The 25,696-nt window shown below is 43.6% G+C and overlaps 1 protein-coding gene across 1 annotated transcript in view; it reads left to right on the forward strand.

The window, feature by feature from the left end:
- Nucleotides 1-20,788, forward strand: part of GPR158 (G protein-coupled receptor 158) — a 154,624-nt gene extending 133,836 nt beyond the window's left edge. The window contains exons 7-11 of the mRNA XM_063127910.1: nucleotides 5,106-5,344; nucleotides 15,016-15,154; nucleotides 15,834-15,939; nucleotides 16,789-16,935; nucleotides 19,089-20,788. Of these exons, the coding sequence (XP_062983980.1) occupies nucleotides 5,106-5,344; nucleotides 15,016-15,154; nucleotides 15,834-15,939; nucleotides 16,789-16,935; nucleotides 19,089-20,558 (2,101 nt within the window). The 3' untranslated portion in view covers nucleotides 20,559-20,788. The remainder of the gene's footprint in view (nucleotides 1-5,105; nucleotides 5,345-15,015; nucleotides 15,155-15,833; nucleotides 15,940-16,788; nucleotides 16,936-19,088) is intronic.
- The last annotated feature ends 4,908 nt before the right edge of the window (nucleotides 20,789-25,696 follow it).

Raw genomic sequence — 25,696 nt, forward strand, 5'->3', positions numbered from 1 at the left:
GCACCTTGGATAGCTCCTTTGGGATTCTGGCTGGTTCTGACTGAAACCCAGAATGGGAAACCCACTGAAATCAGAGCCATCAGCTTCCACTGATGATGTAGGTACGATTCTGCAGCCTTTAGTTCTACAGTAGAAAGTAAACACATGGAGGGCTCATCTACACCAAGCAGGATATTCCACTATGAAAGTGGTATATAAAAGGCAGGAGCCACACGACTGCTTTATAGCAGTATTGAAGTGCACTGACAACTGTTGAGGCCCTTTGATACATACCATATACTGCTTTCATACCGCATTCATAGTGTTATATCTGCTTGGTGTAGATGTGTCATGGGCCCTAACAGTTGTCAGTGCACTTCAATACCGCTATAAAGCAGTAGTGTGGCTCCTGCCTTTTATATATCGCTTTCATACCACTTTCATAGTGGAATATCCTGCTTGGTATAGATGAGCCCTTAGATTACTTTTGGATATATAAAAGGAAATATTCTTACCTCTGGGTTCTCCCCTTGGACTGAATTAAAGGTTACACATTAGATTTATATCTGCTCTACTCCCAGTGTTTTGGGCGAGTAAAGAATCTATTTCTCAGTCATTCTTCCAATAATAGAATGAAGTACAGCAGCACACATTTTAAACAATATACAGTACACATTGAAAGGTATAAATATATTGGATCAAAATTAGAGTTGCCAGTGAATTCTGCCTAAAAGAGAATTTGGTTCTTACTGCAGAAATTGAGTTCTAATACTGTCAAGAGACTGTGGCCTTAGCTAGACCTAAGGTTTATCCCGGGATCATCCCCAGGTCGTCCCTGCCTGCTCCCGGGATCCCCCTGTGTATCATTTACATGAACGGAGATGACCTGGGGACGATCCCAGGATAAACCTTAGGTCTAGCTAAGGCCTTCGTTCTCATCCAGGTGGCATATATCGTGTGCATGAGCAGCTAAGTCTATAACAATAAGATTACAGAACTCGTGATGCATCACAAGAAAATTTGACTATGAGTAAAATACTCATATAGAAAAAAAATATAGGGACCATGATAGAAGTGAGAGATTGCCAATGCAGGAAAGTACTTAGAATGCTACTATGTGAATTCTGTTCTGGTCCGGGGAAGAGATTTCAGGGTGGATTTCATTAGTTTCCCATTTGTAGAATGTTTTGCCTTCCAGCCTTGTCAACTGGATAAATGGGATAGCCCTCCTCCTCCTCCTCCTCCTCTTCCTCCTCCTCTATTTATTTGTTACCCGCCTCTCCCTCTGGATCGAGGTGGAATACATCATGCTACATAAATGATGATGTTGATGACCAGAAGAAAGAAGACAAAATGCAGAATGTCTTGAAAGATCTATGAGTGTAAATAACTAGCTTTTCTGTAAATAGTAGGTGTGGTTTTCCTGTTGTTTCAGCGGTTTGCTAGATTTCCCCCCCCCCCCAATCTCATCCTTGCAAGCTATTTTGCTGATGACATGGTAAGAAACAGGACACCAGGATGTTCTAAAAATAATTGGTGTCACAGATATTTATTTAATCCTCTCTTAAATGCTACACACTGTATAGATCATCTAAAGATGCCCTTGAGTTTTATGTGATACTTTTTGTACCACATGTCTCCCATGCATAGTAGCAATAATGCAGAAATGTGGTGGGAAAGATGAGGTTTTTGTCAATTATGCAGAGTTGTCCTCTTTGTGAAGCATGGATTTTGTGCCATCTCTAAAGTACGGAGAAAAAGAAACTGCTAAGAAGCACTTGCATTTAAAGAGGAAGATCATGAAAAGGGTGGCTTAAAAGACACTTCCTTATGTTTTCTCTGATCTGCTCCTGGTGACATTTCTGGAACAAGAACTCTAGGGAGGTGATATAGATATGTGGGTATAGAGATGGAAGTAGATATGTATGTTTTCAGTAGCAATGTCTATCCAGCAAGAAATTTGGTAGAGTTCATCTGGGCTGTGAAACTATGCAGTAAATCAGTACATTTGGAGCTTTTCCCTTTTCAAATCATAGAATCATAGAATTGTGGAGTTGGAAGGAACCACAAGGATCATTTAGTCTAACCCTCTGCAATGTGCAGGAAAACCAATTAAACTGTCCATTGGAGGTGGCTGTCTAGCCTCTTTGCTATCACATTTATTAACACAAAAACACCAGACTTCACAGTCTGAAACTGCACCCAATCCCACATATTTCACAGCCTATTTTGTTTATTAATTTGATTTACTGCGTTTCTATCCTGTCTCAGTGGGACTTGTGTCTGAGTACACATGCATAGGGTTGTGCCATTAGTTGCTCAGTAGTAGGAGACACCAAAGTTGCAAGTATGAGGCTCCAGGTTAAGTCAACTGCCAAGTCAAGCTGAAAGGTTTCTGATCTAGGGAAGAGCTGTATCCAAAAATCAGGTCTTACATGCACCTCCAGAACTGTTCTGAGTTCAAATTATGGACTGTTTGGGGAAGATAGAGGGTCCATCAGGATGAGTGAATCAGAGAGTGTAAGGCAGGTTTTCCAGGAATTCAGGCATCAGAATCATTCTCAGTTACCCTTACAGTGGAGGCTGGTGGCTCCGACTTCGGTAGGGCTGTGAATCCATTCTGGGTTTCAGTCAGAACCAGCCATCACTCTAAAGGAGCTATCCGAGGTGCTGAACCTAATTTGGGGACAGGGGTCAGCACTTAGGATAGTTCCTTCAGAGTTCTGGCTGGTTCTGACTGAAATCCAGAATGGATTCACAGCCCTACCAAATTTGGAGCCACCACCCTCCACTGCTCTAACATAGAACTCAGGAACCTTTAGTGATGAGCAGGTGTTTTAAAGAAGTACACCGAGGGTGTGATGTCATACTGAGGGTTGGGAAATGGGAGAGAAGGAGATGGGAACATGGGAGGCATGTGAAGACTCCATTGCCAGGGGCGCAGAACATTGACCCATGGCCCACTGCCGGACCACTAGCAGGACTCGTCAAGTAGTGATGCTACTGAAATTTGTAATTACCTGGTTTGTAATATGAATCTTCCTGTGTCATAAGACTCGCTGCAGTTGCAGCATCCCAGTTGCAGCCTGGGAAATATAGTTCTCTAGGGCGCTTGTGTCCTTAGTAAGAATATTGGGTGCCCTGGAGAGTTACACATCCCAAGATTCATGACAGCTGAGATGTTGCCTTTGTGTCATTCAAGGCATTTGGGAAGGTGGAGATCACTAGCAAGAATCCCCATGGCCTCTATTGCAACTGTCGGGTAAGCAGGGAATGAAAAGGAGCTATAGAGTGGGGCAGGTGTTAGGCCCAGCCTTCTCTTGATGATATCTGACTATCTAAGCAATCACCTGTCTCGCAATGAACCTGCACGAGTATTAAGAGCAGTGGGAGAGGCCCTATTGAGGACACCGTTCAGTGGAGGCTGGTGGCTCTGATGTTAGTGGGGTGATCAATGCTTTGCCCCTTGGATTGCTCCGTTCGAATTCTGACTGTTCTGACTGAAACCCAGAGTAGATTCACCGCCCCACCAGCCTCCACTGGTGCCATTACCTGTGGAGGCCCATTTGTTGGGCACGTGTGGAAGGACTTTCTCCTGTGATCACAGCCCAAACTCTGGAATGCGCTCCTTCAAGATCTACGATTGGCTCCCACTTTCTCCTTGGCCTTTAGAACGGGCGTCAAGACACATCTTGACAGCTTGGCCTTTCAAAATGTGTGGTTTTAACATTTAAAGGTTTGTTTTTTCAAATTTAAAGGTGCAAACCTAGGCATGTTCAGATAGATATCATTCCAGACTTAATTTTCCAAGCCTTAATGTTTTTACCATTTTTAATTACCTTGATTTTATTATTTTAAGGTTTTGTTGTTTTAAATTGTTGAACGCTGACTTCTTGGCTTTTTAGTAGATCAGGCAGTATGTAAATAAATGCTGGTAGGGGTGTAATGGGATGCAAATTTTAGAACTGAGCTAGGGGGAAAGGAAATTAAACAGTGTGGGGAACTATATTTTCCAGACCCCATGGTACCTTGGATGTCAGGGAATTTGTACTCAGAAGCTTGGTTGACTGAGCCCAATTCTGAAGTGGGCCTGAGACCCTGAAGAGCAGCTGCCAGAATCAGTAGACAATAGACAAATACTCTGATCTAGTATAAGACAGCTTCCTACTACCAGTGCAAATAAACTCATGCCAACACTGCCTCTACCATGTTCCTCAGGCATCACGCTTATAGGAGACTGGCCAATTACTACCTCCTTCCTCAGGTCCTAGTAGTACTCCCTACTTGGATACTTTGCAGCTGTGAGTCACTGAGGCTTGACATGACACTCAAAAGTGGGCCAGTATCCACAAGCATTCCTTTTTACTGTCATGCCTGGTGCTAGTAGGTGGAATCCTTAGACAGTTGCTAGGGCCCCAGCAGGGATCACCACTGGTGCCCTGGGCCCTATGAACTGCATTAGGCAGCAAACTGCCATTTTAATTTCCCACTGATCAACAAGAAGCGTTTTGGGAAATTTTAAAATGGCGGATTGCCTATTTAGTGCTGAACAAAGTGTTGTTACTGCCAGGATAGCCCACTAGGGGGCCCACTGAGTGTAAGAGAGGCTCTACCACATTTTCAAGGCCCCCCAAACCTGGAGCCAGTACGGTGTTCCATGTTACTTTAGGCATGTTAGCCTGAATTTTTTGGTCAATCAGTTAGCTGCTGATCAATTTCCTGATGGTGCTGGCGGTGTTGGTGGGAAACATTTGGGGTACATCTCTTAGGAGAACACATTCCATTGAGGGGGGACAAGGGATGGATGTTTAACTTCTTAAACCACCATTAGTTGGTTGTTTTATTATGGTTTTAATTTTTGTGAACCGCCCAGAGAGCTTTGGCTATTGGGCGGTATAAAAATGTAATAAATAAAATAAATAAATAAATAAATTTTATTTAAAGAAAATACATGCGTAAGTCACATTGCTTTAAATATCATTTCTTTAAGTGAAGCAACCAGAACTCTAACATTAACGCGGCATACAAAGAACTATTAATCTGCATGGAAAGGCAACTGTGGCAACTGAATCTCTTTGAGGGATGGGAGTGCTCTGTTGTAATTCTGTGCCCATTTGATTGTACAGGGTTTTGAAGGTGTTCCTCTCTCGAACTGTTCAACGAATCCCCTATATGACCAGTGGACGGGTGATGAAGATGTTGGCTGTGATCTTTTTGGTAGTGGTTTGGTTCCTCATAGGCTGGACTGCTGCAGTCTGCCAAAACCTGGAGAGAAATATTTCACTCATCGGCCATGGGCAAACACCAGATCATCTGATCTTCAATATGTGCCTGGTAGACCGGTGGGATTATATGATGGCTATTGGTAAGTTGACTTTCTTGTTGATGATGGTGTTCTTTAGCTCTAGTTTTGACTTTGGTTTTTAAGTGGTTGCCTTAAAAAAATCTGCTGAATTATTGCCAATTCTTCTAAGTACAGTTAACAGCCTGATCTTGTGCATGTTTAGTAAGGAGTAAGCCCCACATTCCCTGGAAATTCCTGCTGAAATTCATGTATGATTGCAGCCTTAAAATCTTGGTGGATGTATTGCTCTTTTGTGATTGAAAAATCTTCAAATAAAGTCACATTTAAAAATAAAACACTCAGGCGAAGCAGTTGATGGAGGATCACAATTGGAGTTGGGAGAGAGGAACTTAATGCATTGTGTGTTTGGTCTCACATGTTATGACTTTTTTTTTTTTAAAAAAAAAGTAATTGTAAGTTAAAACAAACAAATGTTCTCTGTTAGCTCCAGAAGTCAGCCTGAGCAGTGAGACGAAGCGAATAGCCAGTTTTTTAGGTCCGTGGTTCAGTTGACAGCTGCAAAAGAAAGACCTGAAGTAAGAATTTAAACAAAACACAACTGAAAAGGTCCAGCAAACGTGAATGCCCTTTAGAAGCGAGCTTTCTAATCTGGCTTCCTAGTTGATTTAATTAGCACTATAATTTGCTATTTCGGTCAATCGGCTGGGGGAATGGTGACCCAAGCCTGTGCAGTTGTCTGTTCCCCCCCTTCCAGTATATTTTGCAAACATTACATATGTTCCGTAATTGCTCTGTAAATTTATGGTGTGCTCCAGTAGCTTAGTAGTAGAGTTGAAAGCATTAATCAATTAATTGGTGCAATTATCCAATTACTGGCTGGAGAGTCAAGTGGAAATATATCTCTGATTAATTAGAGATATCCAGTTGGGTTCTGTTATTCCTGCCATTGGGACATGACTGGGTCCTGTTGGAGTCTGGGTGATTCTTCCCACAACTGGATGAATCCGTTGGGGGAACTGAGATGGGGTTCATCGGAATAGATCCTGCAGTATGGGAGAGTAAAACATTGGCCTGAAGAAAGTGGAGGCAGACACCTTTACTGGCAAGCTAAAGTTTTCAAGTCCATGGAGAAGAGATAGTTCTCTGGGGTAAGTGTATGTGTATATGTATACATACGTATTGAATGTTAAAGCAGTAGCAAACCCCTATGAGTCAAACTAGATGTGGGGGCAATTACAGATAACGGACTTATTTTAAAAATGAATACGTTTCTTTCTTTCTTTCTTTTTTATTAGGGTGACCCTATGGAAAGGAGGACAGGGTTCCTGTATCTTTAACAGTTTTATAGAAAAAGGAATTTCAGCAGGTGTCATTTCACCTGGTGAAATTCCCTCTCCCATCACAACAGTTAAAGCTGCAGGAGTCCTGCCCTGTTGAACAAAGGAGGTCTTCAGGGGCCACACAGTACAGCTTGAGAGACCACCTGTGAACCACGAGCCATAGGTTGGGCATTCCAGATATAAGAAGTAGACTGCGCAGAAGGTGCTTGGATAGTTCCTTCAGAGTTCTGACTGAAACCTGGAGTGGATTCAGCGCCTGCTGACATTGGAGTCACCAGCCTCCATTGGATCTATCAAGCCACCCCCGGTTTACCCGTGAATGGGACAAATATGTGCTTATGATATAGGCAATGGCTTTACATGTCTAGTGTATGAGAGATGTCTCTAGGAATTGGGAGACCAAGGAAGAAAGAGTTCCCAGGGGGTCTATAGGAAGAGTGTATTTTCCTCCTGCCACATTGAATTCTGAGTTGACCAGTCAATCAGTAAACTGGTAAGTTGCATCTGTACATTGATGCAAGGGGCAGAAAACAACATTCTTTGAAAAAGCCACATTAACATTATAAAATAGTTTGGAAAGGCCGTTGTAGAGAGCAACTGTGAGATTTAGCATGTGGCACTCTTATATATCCAGTGCAAGATAACAATGTAAAAACAGTGTATTTTATAAAATATAGGGAAGGGGTGTAATTTGTTTGTTTCACATATTCATATGAACTAGCCTAGTTTGCACTTCCTGTACCAATACATGAATATCCTTCCGTTTTTTATTATTTATTTATTTATTTATTACATTTTTATACCGCCCAATAGCCGAAGCTCTCTGGGCGGTTCACAGTTTTTGCTGCTGTTCAGATTTTGTAATGCAATCGATCTGATCAAAAACCTGCATACAAAAATGCATACATTATTATACAAAAATGTGTACATTAGGGGGAAGTTTTTAAAAAGTGTATATTAGGGATAACTGCATACAAAAATGCATACCAAGTTTCTTACAAAAATGCACATGATTTTTTGTGCACACTTTAAAAAAAGAAATCCATGCACTGATGCAGAAACAATATGGAACAAAGTCGTGATATTTAAAAAATGTGAATGTTACAGAAAGTAACTTTAAAAATGTGAATGTAATTATTTTCAATGAAATCATTGTTTACAATTTACACACTCTCACACATCACCATTCTTCTTTTTTGGATCATCTTTGTCAGCATTTGTGTCTGATTTTGTAATTGTGTTTTTTAATAGACATTGGTGCATCCAGCGAAAAGTTCTATGGTGTTGTGAGAGTGTGTTTGTGTGGGCATGTGTCAGAAGGCTTTTTAACCCAGTCCAAGCAGGGATGAAGCAGAAACTCTGAGAAGGAAGAGAGATGTTAAATGGATCCATTTGTGCCAATTTAATTATGGCGTAATGTTCAGCATTATCTAGGAAGCCAAAATACTTATCTGACCGGACTTGAAAATTGGCCAGACAGAAAGAACCTCAGTTAGCACAGTGCTAATCTAAACTAATTTGCTTAGCTACTGAATTTCATACCCTATTCCCAAAATTCTATTGTTGCAATGGAGATTCGTCATATGAAAAAATGTCTTTGAACATCCAATTTTTTTAAAAAAAGTTTCTGATTAGCTTCAGAACAGAGGCCGTCACTGATAAATCATTCTATGTGAATCTGTAAGGCAGTAAATAGCCTTTTCAGTGGTGGCCCCCAGACTATGGAATGAGCTCCCTACTCAGGTCCTCCTGGTGTCAACACTGTCATATTTTTGGCACCAGGTTAAAACTGTCCTCTACACCTAGGCATTTAACAATAAAGGCTGAAAACCTGCATACGTTGGGGAAGGCCATTACTAACTGGTAGAGAAAATGCTGTTGGTCTCATGATGACTGTGGATAATGGGATTTGTATCCAACACCTCCAGTGGGTACTTACTGGAAGTTGCCAAAACCTGGAAATACCCATTGAAATCAATGAGATTTAACTTAGTCACAAGTAACTTAATTCCTATTGGTTTCAATGGGTCTGTTCTAAAAATGACTGGATCTAGATCAAACCTAAGGTCTTTTGGTTTTTAGTTCTGATTCTGAAAACAGTGGGTAGTATCCAATATTTGTCCTACATAGAGTAGACCCATCAAAATGAATGTTTGTCATGACTAACTTCAGTTCCATCTGTTTCAGTGGGTCTGCTCTATGTAGGATCTCTGGGCTATAGTAATTTTGATGAAGTTTCATATGTATTTATGGAAGTCATCCCAGTGTATGGCTCATGGGGTTCAGTAGGCACCATCTTGCATCTGGTCCTATCCACCAGCCACTATTCTGCATAGGAACCAAATGTATGTGCCCTACCACTAAGCTACAGCCCTTTCCCAATAGCTCAGATGTAAAAGATGATGCCCTGGAATTGGGTCCTCCTTACCACTCTCCTCCTGACATTTAAATAATACTTATTATTTAATTTCTATCCCATTCCTATGAGCTCAGTTGATCGTATACAGCCTCCCATTTTATTTTCACAACAACACCATAAGGTGGGTTGAGAGGATAACACATTGTGCCTGTCCCAAGGTCACCCAGTAAGCTTTGTATCTGAGCATTGATTTGGACTCCAGGCACCCTGCTCAAAGCCTCGGTGCTCTGACCACTAGGCAACACTGGCTTCAATACTCCAGTGCCATCCAGCCTCTTTCTTTCTGTTTCCAGAGGACAAGATTTGGTTTGCTGTGACCTCTGCCTGCTAAAAGCCTCAGAAATTCTCAGAGAGAAGCACCATGTGCCATGTTGATTGCCCATATCCATCCATTCCTAATATCCCTTCCTTTATCTCTGTTCAGACTCAGTACTATTAGCTTCCTCACCAGCTCCTTTTCTCGCTCTTGCTTGACGTGCTGCCAGAAGATGCTTTAAAGGGTCAGATTGTTCGAGCATTCACCTAGGATTTGATTTCTCGGTTGCCTATAGACTACAAAGGTGGGGAATCCTCATAATCCAGGGAGCTCTCCAAGATCCAAAGAGAGGGTTGGGTCCAGATTTAGTGATACATCGAGTTGGCCTGCTCTGTGTCATGGACCAACACCTGAGCATCCTCCTCAAAGGATTCTGACCCTCCATCCTCTGAAAAGGGTCCAGAGTCAGTAGGAGAAGACTCAGGCAAGGAGGCGTTATTATTATTATTATTATTATTATTATTATTATTATTATTATTATTATTATTATTATTACCCGCCTCTCCATTTTGATCGAGGCAGGGAACAACAGTAAGTATAATATACATAAAATACTGATTAAAAACATAGTATACATTGTTAAAACATCCTAAAATACATCCTAAACACATACTAAAAGCATCCTAAAATTCTCCATATTATGTTCTTAATATGACTAGAAGCCACTGCTAAAACATGCACCCACCCACCCACCCAAACCTTTAACAATCACTTACCTACCTCTCACATTTTGAAGAGATTGAAACATGATTACGGGGGGGGGGGGGGGGGAGTTGGATTAGCAGAGAAGTATACCATGAAATGTTAAAGCAATTGTATTGCTTCGCACTGTAAAGCATTTATTAACAGTTCTGGCAATGACATTCCTATCTGATTTCTCTTGCGTTCACATACGCACTTCTGTATAAGGGCATCCTTTTTGTGGGAGACAAGAGAAAACCCTCTTTAACTTCCTTGCAGTTTTTCTTCCCCAAAGGTTGAATAGATGATTCATGGCATCAGAAGCAAAGTTTATCATGGTTATGAAAGCTTCCCTCTCCTTATGGTGACATTTGTGTGATATGCTTCTGGTGACAGTTAATACAACATGACCTTTTGCTTTTCTGGATTTGTTCAAATACAAAGCAACATCAAGAGAGGGAGGGAGAGAGGGAGATCATTGGGTATTGTCACTGGGGCTGATGGGAATTGTAGGCCAAAACATCTGGAGAGCCACAGGTTGCTCACCCCTGAAATAGAGGGTCCCTACAAATAGTCCTTTGAATAAAGAACAGTCACCTGCAAAGTAGGACACATGGCCACCATATTTTTTGTCTGCCTGTGTTGCATTTCAGGCATAGTGAGCTAGGGATGTTCTTCAGTGGGAAATCCAGTTATTTTTTGGCTGGACAGAGTTCTGTGGCATGTACGACTTGATTTGAGTCTGTGAACCAAGCAGTGGACTTCCCCCCAACTACGGGTATTTTTTTTGGCATATTTCTGCAAGGTTCTACAATGTGTGCAAATTTCTGAGCAATTTGCATAAATTGCCGTTATCTGTGTGAATTGCTCAGAAATTTGCTCAAATCGCAGAACCTTAAAAAATGTGCAAAATTCCCAAAAAATTTGCCAATGGCCCAGTTCACAGCAGGAATGGAAATGAAGACCAGGGGGCTAAACCTAGGAAAATTCATTGAACTCCACTCCCCAGATGGATTTCTCCAACATGTGAACATGGTGAGGTACTGTGGGGAAATAATGGCTTCTTTTTAAAAAGTGGTGGCATGGGCAACTGGAATCATATGGACACATTGGCAAGGATCCAAAGAACTGTGAAAACTTGTTACCTTGAAAAGTAATCCTCACTGATTCACACAATCCATGAAAAAATGCTTTTGAAATGGAATGGCTTTTTCGTGAAATAAATGATGGGTCTTTCAGAAGCTGTCTGTAATTTGGCTCGGGTGCAGTGGTGGACTCAGGGTATGATTTGGGGGCAGATGGCCAGAACCCCATTCAGCAGAATTGGCAGTGGGTTGGGGGATGCAGCAGGGCTGGTTTATCACATCTTGAAGTAAGTGGAGGCTGGTGGCTGTGATGTCAGTGGGGCAGTGAATCCACTCCAGGTTTCAGTCAGAACTCTAAGGCAGCTTTCGCACCTTGGTTCTGACTGAAACCCAGAGCAGATTCACTGCTCTACTGACACTGGAACTATCAACCTCCACTGGTAATACATATTATTTTCTAAAGAGTTTCCCCTGCCCTGTTAGGTACATAAGACTGTTAAGTTCAGAGTCTAAAATTACCCAACTGCACAGGGCCAGCTGTTCAAAGCCAAAAAGCCAAAACATTTCATTGGGTTAATTCTAGCAGTTTGGGTTCTGGCCAGTTTGTGTTTAGAGTGACTGCTAAATAATTGGGGTGTGTTTGGAAATACTGTAGCATCAACATGCAAAAGAACCCAACAACCCTATATACCTTTCCCTATTGATCTGAAAACGTACTTTTTTTAGTTTTATCAGGATAACAATTATCTTAAGTTGCCTCGTGTTCTTTTTGTACAATCAGAACTATAGTGCACAGTCCAACACCCACATAAAAAAATGCAGTATATTTTGGTAACATCTGCAATTTTTTCTATGCAAATTATGGTCTGAGTCTGGAGTTAAATATATCAACCCCCACCCTCCAGCACAATTCTGCAGGATACATTGAAACTGCATAATTGGTGCTTTGGGTAATTTCTTTTTCAAGCAAAATAGTATGTTTGTTATTCCTAATTAAATAATGCTAATGTTAAGCTTAGCTAGAAGATGTATTCTATTCATCTTCTATGCATTAGAAAAGGATTCCTATTTTTGTAGAATGCCAAATTAATGCTAATTCTTTTTCTGCTGCTCAAACATCTCCACTTTCTAAACGTTGGAGATGTCTGTCTCATCTGAGTTCAATTTCTTCAGCATACAGCAGTCCTCTCTGACCTGTCACTCACTGGATGTGTTGAATTACAAATCCAACCATCCTGGGCCAGCATGACCACTGAGAGTCACAGTTCAACAGATCTGTAACAAGTGGACAGCAAAAGTGGACCGAAGATCTTATTGCTCTTGTTACATTTGAACATACAGTCTACAGTCATCAGTTTCATTTGGGTGCTTATTTAGTAGGATGCAGGGTGCTTTGGGACCAGGCTGACCTGCTTCAGATTCGGTTCCGAAGTGAGATTCGGGACACACATACCCCGAAGTGGCTCGGCTATTGCCAGTTTCTGGGCAGCAGTCAAGCAGCCAGGTACAAAGCCAACTATGTTCTGTTCCTCCTGGGGTCCCAAACCCACACTCCAGGGGGTCCCCTGTGACCCCACCCCCTCCCCCAACTACCAATCCCAGCTTCTGTGACATTACTACCACTACTACCACCACCATTCTGAAAGATCGAAATGCCTCTCCTAAGGTGTATGTAGTTAACTGGCAGTAAGCACATAAGAAGAGTCAATGCTGGATCAGACTGAGGGTCCATCTAGTCCAGCACTCTGTTCATGCAGTGGCCAACCAGCCGTCAGCCAGGGACCAACAAAGCAGGACATGGTGCAATAGCACCTTCCCACTCTTGTGGGAACTGGTGCACACAGGCTTACTGCCTCAGATACTGAAGGTAGCACATAACCATCAGGGCTTGATAGCTTTCTCCTCCAGGAATTTATCCAACCCCTTTTTAAAGCCATCCAAATTAGTGGCCATCACTACATCTTGTGGTAGTAAGTTCTATAATTTAACTGTGCACTGCGGGAAGAAGTGCTTCCTTTTATTTGTCCTGAATCTCCCACCAATCAACTTGGGTTCTAGTATTTTGAGAGAGGGAGAAAAAATGTCTCCCTATCCACATTCTCCATACCGTGCATAATTTTGTACACCTCTGTCATGTCTCCCCTTAGCCTCCTTTTTTCCAAGCTAAACAGACCCAGCTGTTGTAACCTTCCCTCATAGAGGAGGTGCTCCAGCAGCCCCTTAATCATTTTAGTTACCAGTAAGAGCTTTAAGCTAAAATATGCTGGTGTGTTTTGCAGTTTTGGCCCCATGATGGTGTGCTTGGTCCTTGGCCTGGAAGAACTTCGCCATCCATTTTTGACCAGATGGAAAGAGCTGGCGGAGCTGGCTGCATGGCGAGCAAAAGCCCTTTCCTGTTTATTTAGTCTTTTTATAAATACGTCGTGCTCTGTACCTCTTCTCCACCTATTCTTGTGTAATGTAATGATTCTGTGCGCCTGCATCTAGTGTTAGTATTGGTATTGATGGGTATTGCTGTTCTGGGTCAACATCCTGGCTTGATTGGGGTTGGTCAGCAATGCAAGGACATGTTCTGCGGTGATGTGCTGGCAAGCCAATCTTGCGCTACACATTTATTTGCTGGACCAATAATTCCAAAGGATCAGATGGTAAGTACCTTTGGGATCACAGCTTAAAGGCTTCTTTGGGGATTTCCAGCCCGTAGCTTTCAGACTTAAAGGACTGCTTACTGCCAAGAGTCCCCATTCCTTCCAAAATACTGCATATTTAGGTCACCAAGCTTGATCACATAAGAGTACTATGATACGGCCAATGCTGGAGAAAATATGCTTTTATGTTAACACATTTGTAATGCTAACACACTTTTAATGAAAAACAACAGACACACAGATATATATATATATATATATATATATATATATATATATATATATATTTAAAAAATACCTGCTGGTTTAAGACCAGAGTTAAGGCTATTCACGTTGGCTCAAGTTGCACAAGGCCAGTAAATTGGAATTTAAGCCTGAAGCTTTATCTGGCATGCTACGTGATTAGCGAGAGGATGAAAATCCGTGTTGACACTCCCAGTGGATTTTCGCCCCATCTCTGGCTGCAGGACAAAGGGGGTGGAGATCCGGGTGGAACCCAGTATTACTTCACCTACATCAGCCTTCCTCAACCTGGGGCGCTCCAGATGTGTTGGATTGCATCTCCCAGAATGCCCCAGCCAGCTGGCTGGGGCATTCTGGGAGTTGTAGTCCAACACATCTGGAGCGCCCCAGGTTGAGGAAGGCTGACCTACATAAACAGTGTCTTAAGTATTCTAGCCTTGATAGAGGGCATTCCAGTTTCAGCTCAAAATGCCACAGCTGTCATACCCCAGGGCAAACTCAAGACACTTTTCAAACATTTGTTTGGTATCACTTCCAAAGAACTTAAATCACCCCCATCCTCATTCGCTCTGCACCACACAAGATCTAAGCAATAACATTCCCTACAGTTTTTAAAGCTTGACGGCATGGCCAGCGAAAATAGAAATCAGGCTAGTAACTTTCCTGCCCTTATACACAAGGCTGAAATAAATATTCTGCATGCATTTCATCATACGTATGACACTTTCCCCTCCACTGCAGGTGCTAACACATGCAGGCTGGCTGGCTGCACATTGCAGTAAAAACAAGAAGCGTTATCCAAGAAGCGAAATAGCATTATGTGACCGATGTACAATTCTGCTATCTGAAAGTATATTCGCACATGCGTACAGCTGGTCACTGAGTTTTTAATGCAGATGCACAGAAAAAGAGGTTGGGCTAGATCATTTCAAATTTCCTATCTTGTTTCAATCCACAAATATTAATGGCACCATTTCTTTCTTTCTGTTCTCCTTTCAGCTGAATTTCTATTCCTCTTGTGGGGCGTTTATCTCTGCTATGCAGTGCGGACAGTACCCTCGGCGTTTCACGAGCCACGCTATATGGCTGTTGCAGTTCACATTGAGCTGATTATCTCTGCTGTATTCCATACAATCAGGCAAGTGATTCTGTAGCAGCTCCTAGGAGAGATGTTGGAAAAATCTACAGGGGCTTGAAATGAGTTCAGATTTCTATGAATCCAACCTGTGGATTCCACATCGGATTGGCTTTTTCTGAGTTGCGCAGATTCCATGGACTTGTGGACCATTTTTTAACTGGGGGGGGGGATTAGCGCTAAGGCACACCCGCGCTAATGCACATTAGTGCAGGTGTGCATTTGCAAACAGGAAGAAATTCTCATACCAAAGTCTGATCCTATCAATGAGGAAATGATGGAATGAAAGACACCTGAAAATCTGAGAAACACGCATGGAACGGATGTAACACAATCCATATATCCCTAGCTCCAGGTTCTTAACTGTTTGCTTTCACGTTTCTTCCCATGGTGGAATTTAAATAGTCAGTGTGGCTAAGATGCTTCCTAGATGGCCTCAGATGAAATCTTTCTTCTGCAAAGTAGGAAATTCTTTCAAGATCTTCTCAAATGGCTGGAAGAATATGCACTGTCTTCCTATGAATGATGCAGACAGGGTTTCTCATAGTGGCTTGTTGGCATATTACTTATGTTATATTAATATTCCAGTATCACCAGGAATATTCAGGATCTGACATTCAACACCAGGGGAGGAAAGGGGAGGGAGACGCATTTCTCAACCCTGTCTGAATTCTCTTTCCAGGTTCAGTCTTGCTTCAAGACTTCAGTCTGATTGGATGCTGATGCTGTTCTTTGCACACACACATTTGACTGTGACAGTCACTATTGGGTTACTTCTGATCCCGAAGGTATTCTTCCCCAACACTTTTCTCTTGTCAAGTCTCAGGACAAACACGTGTTATGCTGGAAGTCCGCGTGATCTTTGTTCTACTTTAAAATAGCCGCAGAGGATTCCAAATTAGGCTGGGACAATTGCCTTGGCATGGGGGAGGGGCGACGCTGTTTAATCCTTTCTCCTTTGCTCTTTCCACAATGTAAATCTTGCTCCGAGCTCCATGGGGGGGCAGGGAATAGAAGTAACCTCTCCTCCCTCAGAGCAGTTGCTCTGATCTAATTTGGATCCCATGGGGCTGCTTTGAAAAAATCAAGAGCTCCAATCACCGATCTCCCACATAATCTATGCTTTGGCTCTCCGAAAGATCAATGTAAGTGCAATACAATGCTTTGTAGCACTTATTGGTTGAAGTAGGAAGTCATCCGTTGAATTGAGAAAATAACCTAATGTGTTGTTGCTCGAGGAAATCTTGTCAGCCTGACAAATCGTCTCAGGTTTTAAGGCATGTTTAGGCTAATGTGCAAATACATCCACACCTTGGATAGCTCTGAGTGGTTCTGACTGACACCTGGAGCACATTCACTGCCCCACTAACATCAGAGCCACCAGCCTTCACTGACTGCAGCACACCCCGTTCTGCAGGGTCCTCTGCAAATGTGTAGCACTTTCACAGGGCTGGAAGGGCTGCCATGGGGAAGAGGGAGGGGGAAGGCCACTTCCACCAGCCCAGCTGTGCACACCTAAATCTGGATCTACCACCTCAGTGTCAAATGAAGTGTAGTAAACAACAGGTGGGTGTTGCTTGGTGTAACTCAGTATCCTGATTAAGGCATTCGCTTCACAATCTCATGTACTCTTCCAGTTTTCCCGTTCAAGCAATAATCCACGAGATGATATAGCTACCGAAGCCTATGAAGATGAGCTTGACATGGGGAGGTCTGGATCCTATCTGAACAGCAGTATCAATTCAGCTTGGAGTGAGCATAGCTTGGACCCAGAAGATATTAGGGTACGTTATAAATTGCATGTGTTTTTTTAAAAAAACTCCTGCCTGGAACATTTTCCATTTTAAAAAAGAAATGTCCAAAATGGTGGCCAGCTCAGTCCTAATAAAAACCGCACTGTAGGAAAACCAGTCCAACGTAGGTGGCAACAGTTGCTGGGGAGTCAGTCACTGTAGACTGCCTAGAACAGCCTTTCCCATCCTGGTGCCCTCCAGATGTTTAGTACTACAACTCCCATCACTCCTGACCATTGCTGAGGGATGCTGGGAGTTGTAGAACAAAATACCAGATTGGGGAAGGATGCCCAAAAATGAATAATTTAGTACAAGGACCACTTCCGTATCTTAGATAGGTGCTTCTAATCAGTTCTGAAGAAGGACTTTAACTGATGTCATGGTTTTTTTCGCTACTGCTCTGTATTATGCTAAATGTTATGAAATCTCATCGGGTCTATTCAGACGACACAATAAGCCATGGTTAGGCTGCTAACCCTTTTGCAGCACGTGGTTAGTGAGTGTGTTTAAACTGTGATTATTTAGCCACCATGGTTAGGAATGGTTCACACACCACGCTAAATCATGGTTCACATGACACACTAAGCCATCATGTTTAACCCCAAATGTTTAACCATCATGGCTTAGTGTGTCGTCTGAACAGGGTCATTCATTTCTCATTAGGAAATGGCATCCACTGTGCGCTGCTAAGAATGTTTTGTTGTTTCTTTGGCTTCTGCATGTGCAGCCCAGTTCAAAAGGAAATGTATGTGCAAATGGGGGGGGGCACATGTTTTTCTGGGCCACGGTTGATTCTGATGATTTCTGTTCTGGAAGAAGGAACTAGGAATGGAGGGCTGAATTCTGTCCTTCCCTTTCATCCTCTAGTGGAAGAACTGATCCACTATTTTTAACACTATCCCATTGGAACCCCATTTCCAATCAGATTTCAGTCCAGAGTATGTGCATTTCCAACTTCAAGTACAACCTGATGGGATCTGAGCTAGTGGTGACCAACCAAGGAAGAGGTCTTGGCATTGTGGTGGACAGCTCAAAGAAAATGTCAGCGCAATCTGCAGCTGCTGTGAAGAAGGCAATCTCCATGTTAGGCATTTTTAGAAAAGGAATTGAGAATGAAACTGCCAGTATCATGCTGCCTTTATGCAATCTAGGGTGCATCCAAACTTAGAATACTGTGTACAGTTCAGAGCTGGGGGAGGGGGTGGAATGCAGAAAAGGGCAACTAAAATGATCAAGGGGCTGGAGCATCTACCCTATAAGGGAAAGTTACAACAACTGGGATTGTTTAGCTTGAAAAAAATGGTGAGTAAAGGGAAACATGATAGAGGTGTACAACAGTATGCATGGTGTGAAGAATGTGGATAGGAAGACATTTTTTCTCTCTCTGTCATAATACTAGAATCCGGGATCATCCCATTACCTGATTGGTGAGAGATTCAAAACAGATAAAAGGAAGTACTTCTTCACCCAGTGCGTAGTTAAACTATGGAATCCACTCACACAAGATGTAGTGATGTCCACCAATTTGGATGGCTTGAAAAGGGGGTTGGGTAAGGGGAAGGCTCTCAATGGCTACTGGTCCTGATAGCTATGTGTGACTTTCAGTAGCAAAGACAATATGCCTATGTGCACCAGTTGCTGGAGCACATGGGTGGGAGGGTGCTGATGCACTCTTGTCCAGCTTTGATGGTCCCTAGTCAACAGCCGGTTGGCCACTGTGTGAACAGAATGCTGGACAAGATGGACCCTTGGTCTGATCCAGCAGGGCTCTTCTCATATTCTTATGTCCTATCAGCCTCCATATTTTAAATAAGTGAAGTAATCACATTACTATCCAAACAAAGTTGCCCCCTATAAGTCCATTAAGCTTAGCAGCACTATTGGTTGGACCTTCTTCTCCTAATTTCAGCGTCTGGGATCTTTATTTAATTGGAATAAATAAAATGGTCAGGAGGAAGAATCAAGGAACTAATTGCCCATCCCATGTTGTTTTTATTTGCTTATTGCCACTCTTTGAACTTCATAGCTGAGTGAGGCTTTGAATTTGGGTTCCCCGTATCCAAACCCCAAACACTAGCCGCTGCACCACACTGCCTGTGACTGAATATATACTGCCCTTACTTTGTTTGTCCTTGGCCTTGCAGGATGAATTGAAAAAGCTGTATGCCCAGCTAGAGATCTACAAGAGGAAAAAGATGATCACCAATAATCCACACCTTCAGAAAAAGAGGTGCTCTAAAAAGGGCTTGGGTCGTTCAATCATGCGAAGGATTACCGAAATCCCTGAGACGGTCACCAGGCAGTGTTCGCGAGAGGAAAAGGACCTTCTTGAACATGGGGTGTCAAAGAATACCACCCTGGCCAGAAAACCCCCACCAGATTCCAGTGGACACATCAAACCGAAGGAAGATTCTCTGAGAAACAGGGTCTTCTCGTTAAAAAAATCTCATAGCACTTATGACCATGTTCGAGACCCAACTGAAGAGTCTAATAGCTTAACTACAGAAAGCGTCGAAGTTATAACAGCCACAGAGAATTCCTTGCTGGATTCTCTCCCTGTGAAAAAGCCGACCAAAAAGGCTTCCGAAAAAGCTGACGCCACGTCCACAGAAAATGTCCCCTTGGTGTGCAAATCTGTGAGCGCTCACAACTTTAGTGCTGATAAGAAACCTCTCCACCCGAGGACATCAGTGTTGCAGAAATCGCTCAGCGTGATTGCCAGCGCCAAGGAGAAGACGCTGGGCTTGGCGGGGAAAATGCAAAGTGAAGAAAGCAGCAAGTCCCAGAAGTCTCAAGCAAAGGGCAAAGAGGTGAGCAAAAAGCATTCGGCCTCTGAGAAAAACGACCATAAAGACTCGCACCGAAAGAACTCTGCCCATGCAGAGGAGTCGAGAAAGCCCCATAAATCTGGAATAATGAAGCAGCAAAGATCCAGTCAGGTATCTGGAAACCCTGATGCAGGAGCAGCTAAGTCACTGCCAAAGAACAGTGTTGATATAGGAGAAGTTTGTCCTTGGGAAATCTATGACCATAGCCCCGGGACTGGGAGTTCTGACTGTAAAGTTCAAAAGCATGTGTCCATCGCTTCGGCTGAATCAGAGAAACCCCCTCCTTCACAGACAAAGGGAAAGACCCATCACAAGGCTACTGACGGGCATCAGCTACCCAATCAAAAGAGCTTAGATAGATGTGAAGTATGCCCTTGGGAGAGCCAAGAAGAACAAGTGATAGAAGACCCGAAAAAGCATTTGAGTCCCAAGGCTCAGCAAGAAGCTCCTGGGATAAAAGGGGAACATATTAATAAACACTCTGAAGTCAGTGGTTGTGCTGCAGAGCCCAAGGAACTGCCTCAACAGGCAGCAGCGCAAACCACAGAGAAAGATTTTCTCAGTAAACTGGGAGACCAGACCAAAAATGCAGCCTCCACTCTAGCGGGGAACGCTTTTCCCTCTGATTCTGCGAGGTCATCAAGTAGTAACTCACAGAAAGCTCTGACCTCTCGCGTGGACATTTGTCCTTGGGAGTACGAGGTGCCGGAATTACCGAAAGCAGATATAGCTTTATCGAACGCAACCAGTTTAAGCTCAAACAAAATGGCGGCACGCCCCAAATAAGAAGGGCTTAAAACTGTGAAAAGAGAAGTGACGGCAGAAGGGGAAAGGGCAGGGAAGAGGCGGGGGAAAGGGCAGGAGGATCTGCGATTTCCAAAGGAGCATCACTTTAACCAGGCGATGATCACATTGAATACGTAGGAAGTAGGCAAAGTCAATTGTCTCTTTGTTTGTTTGTTTTTATCATTGAGTGCCAACTGTTTTATCAGTGCGACCCGGGACAAGAGGAGCTATGCCCCCCAACTCCTGCCCCTAAAAAGTTTACATTCCAAATGAAAACATGCCTTTCGAAATCATTTTATTTATTTATTGTAAAATGTGCGCGGTTGGTTAAGTAAGATACATTAAAGTGCATCAAATCAAGTGTAATTATCCTTAAAGGCCCTAGATTGGCTTAACATGTGTATGAATTCATTAAATATCATAAAATCTAATGGGATTGTTCTCAAAGGCCTTGAAGCGGATGAATAATACCGCCGAGACTTTAAGCAAATGGATGCCTCTGAATGAGATGAGATAAATTCTGTACCAATGAGCATCTTCCAGAAACAAAAGTGATGCTTTTTCACTTTCCTTCATCTCTACCCTTGATAGCACTGCTAACTTAATGCATCCCCCATTATATTTTTATATGATTGCTCCCATTTTTCTTATAAACCTATGTACTTTGTTGTGTCTCATATTAAAGCATTCCAGTTTGTATAAACGTTTGCAAATAACTTTGATATGATTATGTGTGACACAACACATTTATGCAATTTGCAAATAATCTAAGGTTGCAATCTTTTACAAAAAATAATAATATCTGCTTTAGATCTTTGTTTATTTCTAGAACCTACTGCAAGCTCTCACTGGCTTGTGAAGCTGTAAGAAAAAACACTTTGGATTTTTTGGGGGTGATGGTTTATATTGCTGGGGGTTTGTTAGGTTGTTTTACTCTGTTATTTCCAATTATGATTTAATGCTGTATAATTCAGGATTTTTATACGAGGTATGTTTCTTATCTTGCACTTGTCCGTTTATGATCTTTACTATCAAAAGCCCTTACCTTAGAGAGCTGCACACCTCGGTAAATGATCATGATGGTATTATTTCTGTCGTGCTTAGAAACCAGGCTCCAAGCAACAATAAATTAGATGACAATGTGTCTTTAGTTTCTTAGAAAACTGGAAAAAATTATATATCATTCCCAAAGTACCACTTTAATAATTCCTCATCATGATCTTGATCGGGGTTTTACATTGAGCCTGTTCAAAGAAAGAGAACATATGGAAAGGTGGAAAATGTATTCTGATGAGGGTGCCTAGCTTTGCTGGAATGCTGTCCTGTACGAATTCATTTTTAGGAAGAGGGATTAGACTTCAAAGGCCTTGTTTATCACATTGTTACTCTTCAAAGATCAGAAAGAGAGGAGACCCCACCATTGCTCTTACGTGCACCAGAGATGGATAAGAACATGAAAAACAGGGAATTCCACTCTTTATTCATCACTCGTTGAGAATTTGTGCAGCCAGATCTTATGCAGGTTTACTCAGAAAGAAGCCCTGCCAAGCCCAGTGGGGATTACTTCCAAGTAAATTGGCAGATTAAGGATTGCAGCTTTGACCTGCAAAACTATGGTTTTGTGGGGTAATCTTTATTACCCACTACTTTATAGCACTTTTAATGTTGAGAAATATATTGTAGTCTACCTTACCTCTGTATCCCACCCCCTTGCTGACCAAGGTTGCCAGCTCCCAACCTGGAGACTATCTCTGTTGCTTTAACAACTTCAGGTCAGTAAGAAGGCATTCAGGAAATGTGCCTCCAGTTCCAAGATTATGGCAGTCCACTTCCTCAGTTTATACTCTCCTCTTACAAGAAGGACCCCAGTTTAGCCTTAACGTGTGCAGGTGGTTGAATAGAGGGCACCCTGTGAGCACTGCCCCAGGTGTGCATTTCCATAATATTTAGTTAAGCCCATAGAGAGATAGCATTTGGGAGTAGGGGGTGGTATCCAATTTTAGCCCTACTTAGAATAGACCCATTGAAATGAATGGGACTTAAGTTCAGCATTCATTTATTTATTTATTTATTTATTTATTACATTTCTATACCGCCCAATAGCCGAAGCTCTCTGGGCAGTTCACAAAAATTACCATGACTAACTGAAGTCATATTGAAGGTTGCAATACACCACCCAAGGCTTCGGTACTATAATTAAGAGATTTCAGCTAAAATATTTTGGTATTTTGGCCCTGCTATTTTGCCCAGCCACCACTGGAATGTGGCCCTTAAGAGCTTCTCTGAGGCCTTAGCTAGACCTAAGGTTTATCCCGGGGTTGTCCCTGCCTGCTCCCGGGATATCCTGTGTGTCATTTACATGAACAGGGATGACACCGGGACGATCCCCAGATAAACCTTAGGTCTAGCTAAGGCCTGAAATTGAATCCAGTCCTCAGGCTGAAAGAGATTCAACACCCATGCATATAGCCAAGAGGGGAGAAGACACACAGAAGGGTTGCAATTCTCAATCTTTCATGACGTCTACTTGAACCAGAGCCGGCCCTGCCATTAGCTAGAGAGAAATTCAAAACAAATCACTGCAAGTGTAAGAAACCTGACAACATTGCACTGGAACAGTTCATTTTTTATTTCTTTTTTGTTGTTGCAAAGTTTATAATATGACTACAGTGGCTGTGACTGATCGTGGGGGTATCTATGCATTGGGAAGGGTGAGCTGGAAAAATCAGAGGGATTATCTCACTCTTTGCCCATGAATGTAGGGAGATGTTTTGCTTTTACCGACTGGTATACCACTGAAAGAACTCAGTCACTCAAGAAAGTGGAATAACTTCTGAGTAAACCCATATATACCAGTTGCTGGGGAACATGGGCAGGAGGGTGCTGCTGCTGCACCCTTATCCTAGTTGTGGGTTCGTGGTTGACAGCTGGTTGGCCACTGTGTGCACAGAGTGTTGGACTAGATGCATCCTTGGTCTGATCCAGCAGGGCTCTTCTTCTTCTTCAACACTATCAGTCCCTGTAAACTCTTATTATGTCTACAGGAGCACCTGAGAAAGACCGTCCATGGTTGATATGGCTGTTTTCAAAAACCATTTAGCATAATTGTACCATCAAGTATCGTAAACTTTGCACAACAAAATAATTAACTTATCCAGTGCAGTGTGGTGAGTTGTCTTACACTTGGAGTGTTTGTTTTGAATTTGTTACTGGGAGCCTTGTCTTCTCTGGTCTCTATTAGCCAGAGAGAGGGAGCTGCCTCAAGTGGGTGGTGCTGTAGAGCAACACAGGGCCTTCCTAGACGAGGCCTTAGCACGCCTTGAGACCCGGTTTCCCTGCTGTGCGTCCAGATGACGCACAGGGGAATCCGGACCCAGGCCGCAGTGAGGCCTCCTCCAACGCGCCATAAGTAAAGTCGCTTATGGCGCCCCTTTTTCGCAGCCCCGGCCTCAGGCCGGAGCTGCGAAACGTGTGGGAAGGTCCGCGGCTTTTTGCGGCTACTCGCTTACTTGCGAGTAGCCGCGAAAAGCCACGGACCTGGCACAGCGCTCATAAGAGTGCTGTGCCCATCGTGCCAGGGGATGGGTGATCCGGGGGGGGGAGATGGCAGAGGGCGACGAAGGAGATGGTGAGGGGATGGCGGAGGGCGATGAAGGAGATAGTGAGGGGATGGCGGAGGGCGATGAAGGAGATGGTGAGGGGGGGCGGAGGGCGACAAAGGAGATGGTGAGGGGGCGGAGGGCAACGAAGGAGATGGTGAGGGGATGGCGGAGGGCGACGAAGGAGATAGTGAGGGGGGGCGGAGGGCGACAAAGGAGATGGTGAGGGGATGGCGGAGGGCGACAAAGGAGATGGTGAGGGGATGGTGGAGGGTGACGAAGGAGATAGTGAGGGGGGGCGGAGGGCGACGAAGGAGATGGTGAGGGGATGGCGGAGGGCGACAAAGGAGATGGTGAGGGGATGGCGGAGGGCGACGAAGGAGATAGTGAGGGGGGGTGGAGGGCGACGAAGGAGATGGTGAGGGGATGGCGGAGGGCGATGAAGGAGATGGTGAGGGGGGGCAGAGGGCGACGAAGGAGACGGCGAGGAGATGGCGGAGGGCGACGAAGGAGATGACGAGGGGGGCGGATGGGGGGGGATTAAATAAAAAAAAACCTTACCTTCTCCGGTGGCTTCGGGCCACACATGGCCCCTTTAAAAAAAAAAAAACATGGCCGACGCTGCAGGGCTTCTGTCGTCCCTGCGGGTCGGCCGTCTAGGAGGCTGGGTGGTGCGCGTTAAACTTAGCGCGCCGTAGCCCCGCCTCCCTGCCGGCTTATCCCGGCAGGTCTAGCAAAGCCCACAGTGTCAGAGGACAGCGCTGTGTGTGCTACATGGCCTGCTACCTTCAGGTACAGTGGAGGATCCTGTCTGGCTGAAGTTAGATCCAGCTAACAGTATGGTCAACTTCAGCACATGGAATGAGAGTGGGGGGCGCCATATTGTCCTTCACCTCAGCCAACGAAATGCCTCAGGCTGGCTGAGATGTTAAAGCAACTGCCACAGTTTGTGTGTCAGGAGATGGCTACCCTGCTCACAACATACCAAAAATGAATAAATGATAATTTAAAAATGAAATCTATGCACTTGGCAACACTGGCTTTTACGATGTGCCGCATTCATCTTCACAGTGCTAGTTAAGGTAGGTGGCTTTTGGGTAGGCTCAGAGCATGCCCTGAAAGCATATGATGCAGTTCTACTGCTGAAGCTAAGCAGCTCTAGCCCTGAAAGCTACCCAGAAGAGAGGAGGCCTAGGAACCACTTGTAAGCCACTCTGGAAGAAGGGCAGTGCATCCTGGAGGAAGCGGATTTGACACACACACCCCGCCCTTCCCAGCTTTAGAACTGAGGCACAGAGGTAAACATTTACCCAAAGTTATTGTTAATATCTAGCTGAGCAAAAATTTGAACCTAGTTTGAAGTGATCCCGAGAACGAACTATGCACCAGTCCAGCAAAGATGTAGCCACTTGTTTAAGGTTGTGTATGGAACCGCCCCAACTCAAGCTGGTGGTGTCAGTGAGGGGCAAAAATGAATGCATCTTTGGAAGGATATGATGGAGTGTTGGAGATCACAGGACCTGAAAACCCATTGGGTAG

This window comes from Elgaria multicarinata, chromosome 1 (genome assembly GCF_023053635.1).
Source record: "Elgaria multicarinata webbii isolate HBS135686 ecotype San Diego chromosome 1, rElgMul1.1.pri, whole genome shotgun sequence".
Taxonomy (NCBI): Eukaryota; Metazoa; Chordata; class Lepidosauria; order Squamata; family Anguidae; genus Elgaria; species Elgaria multicarinata.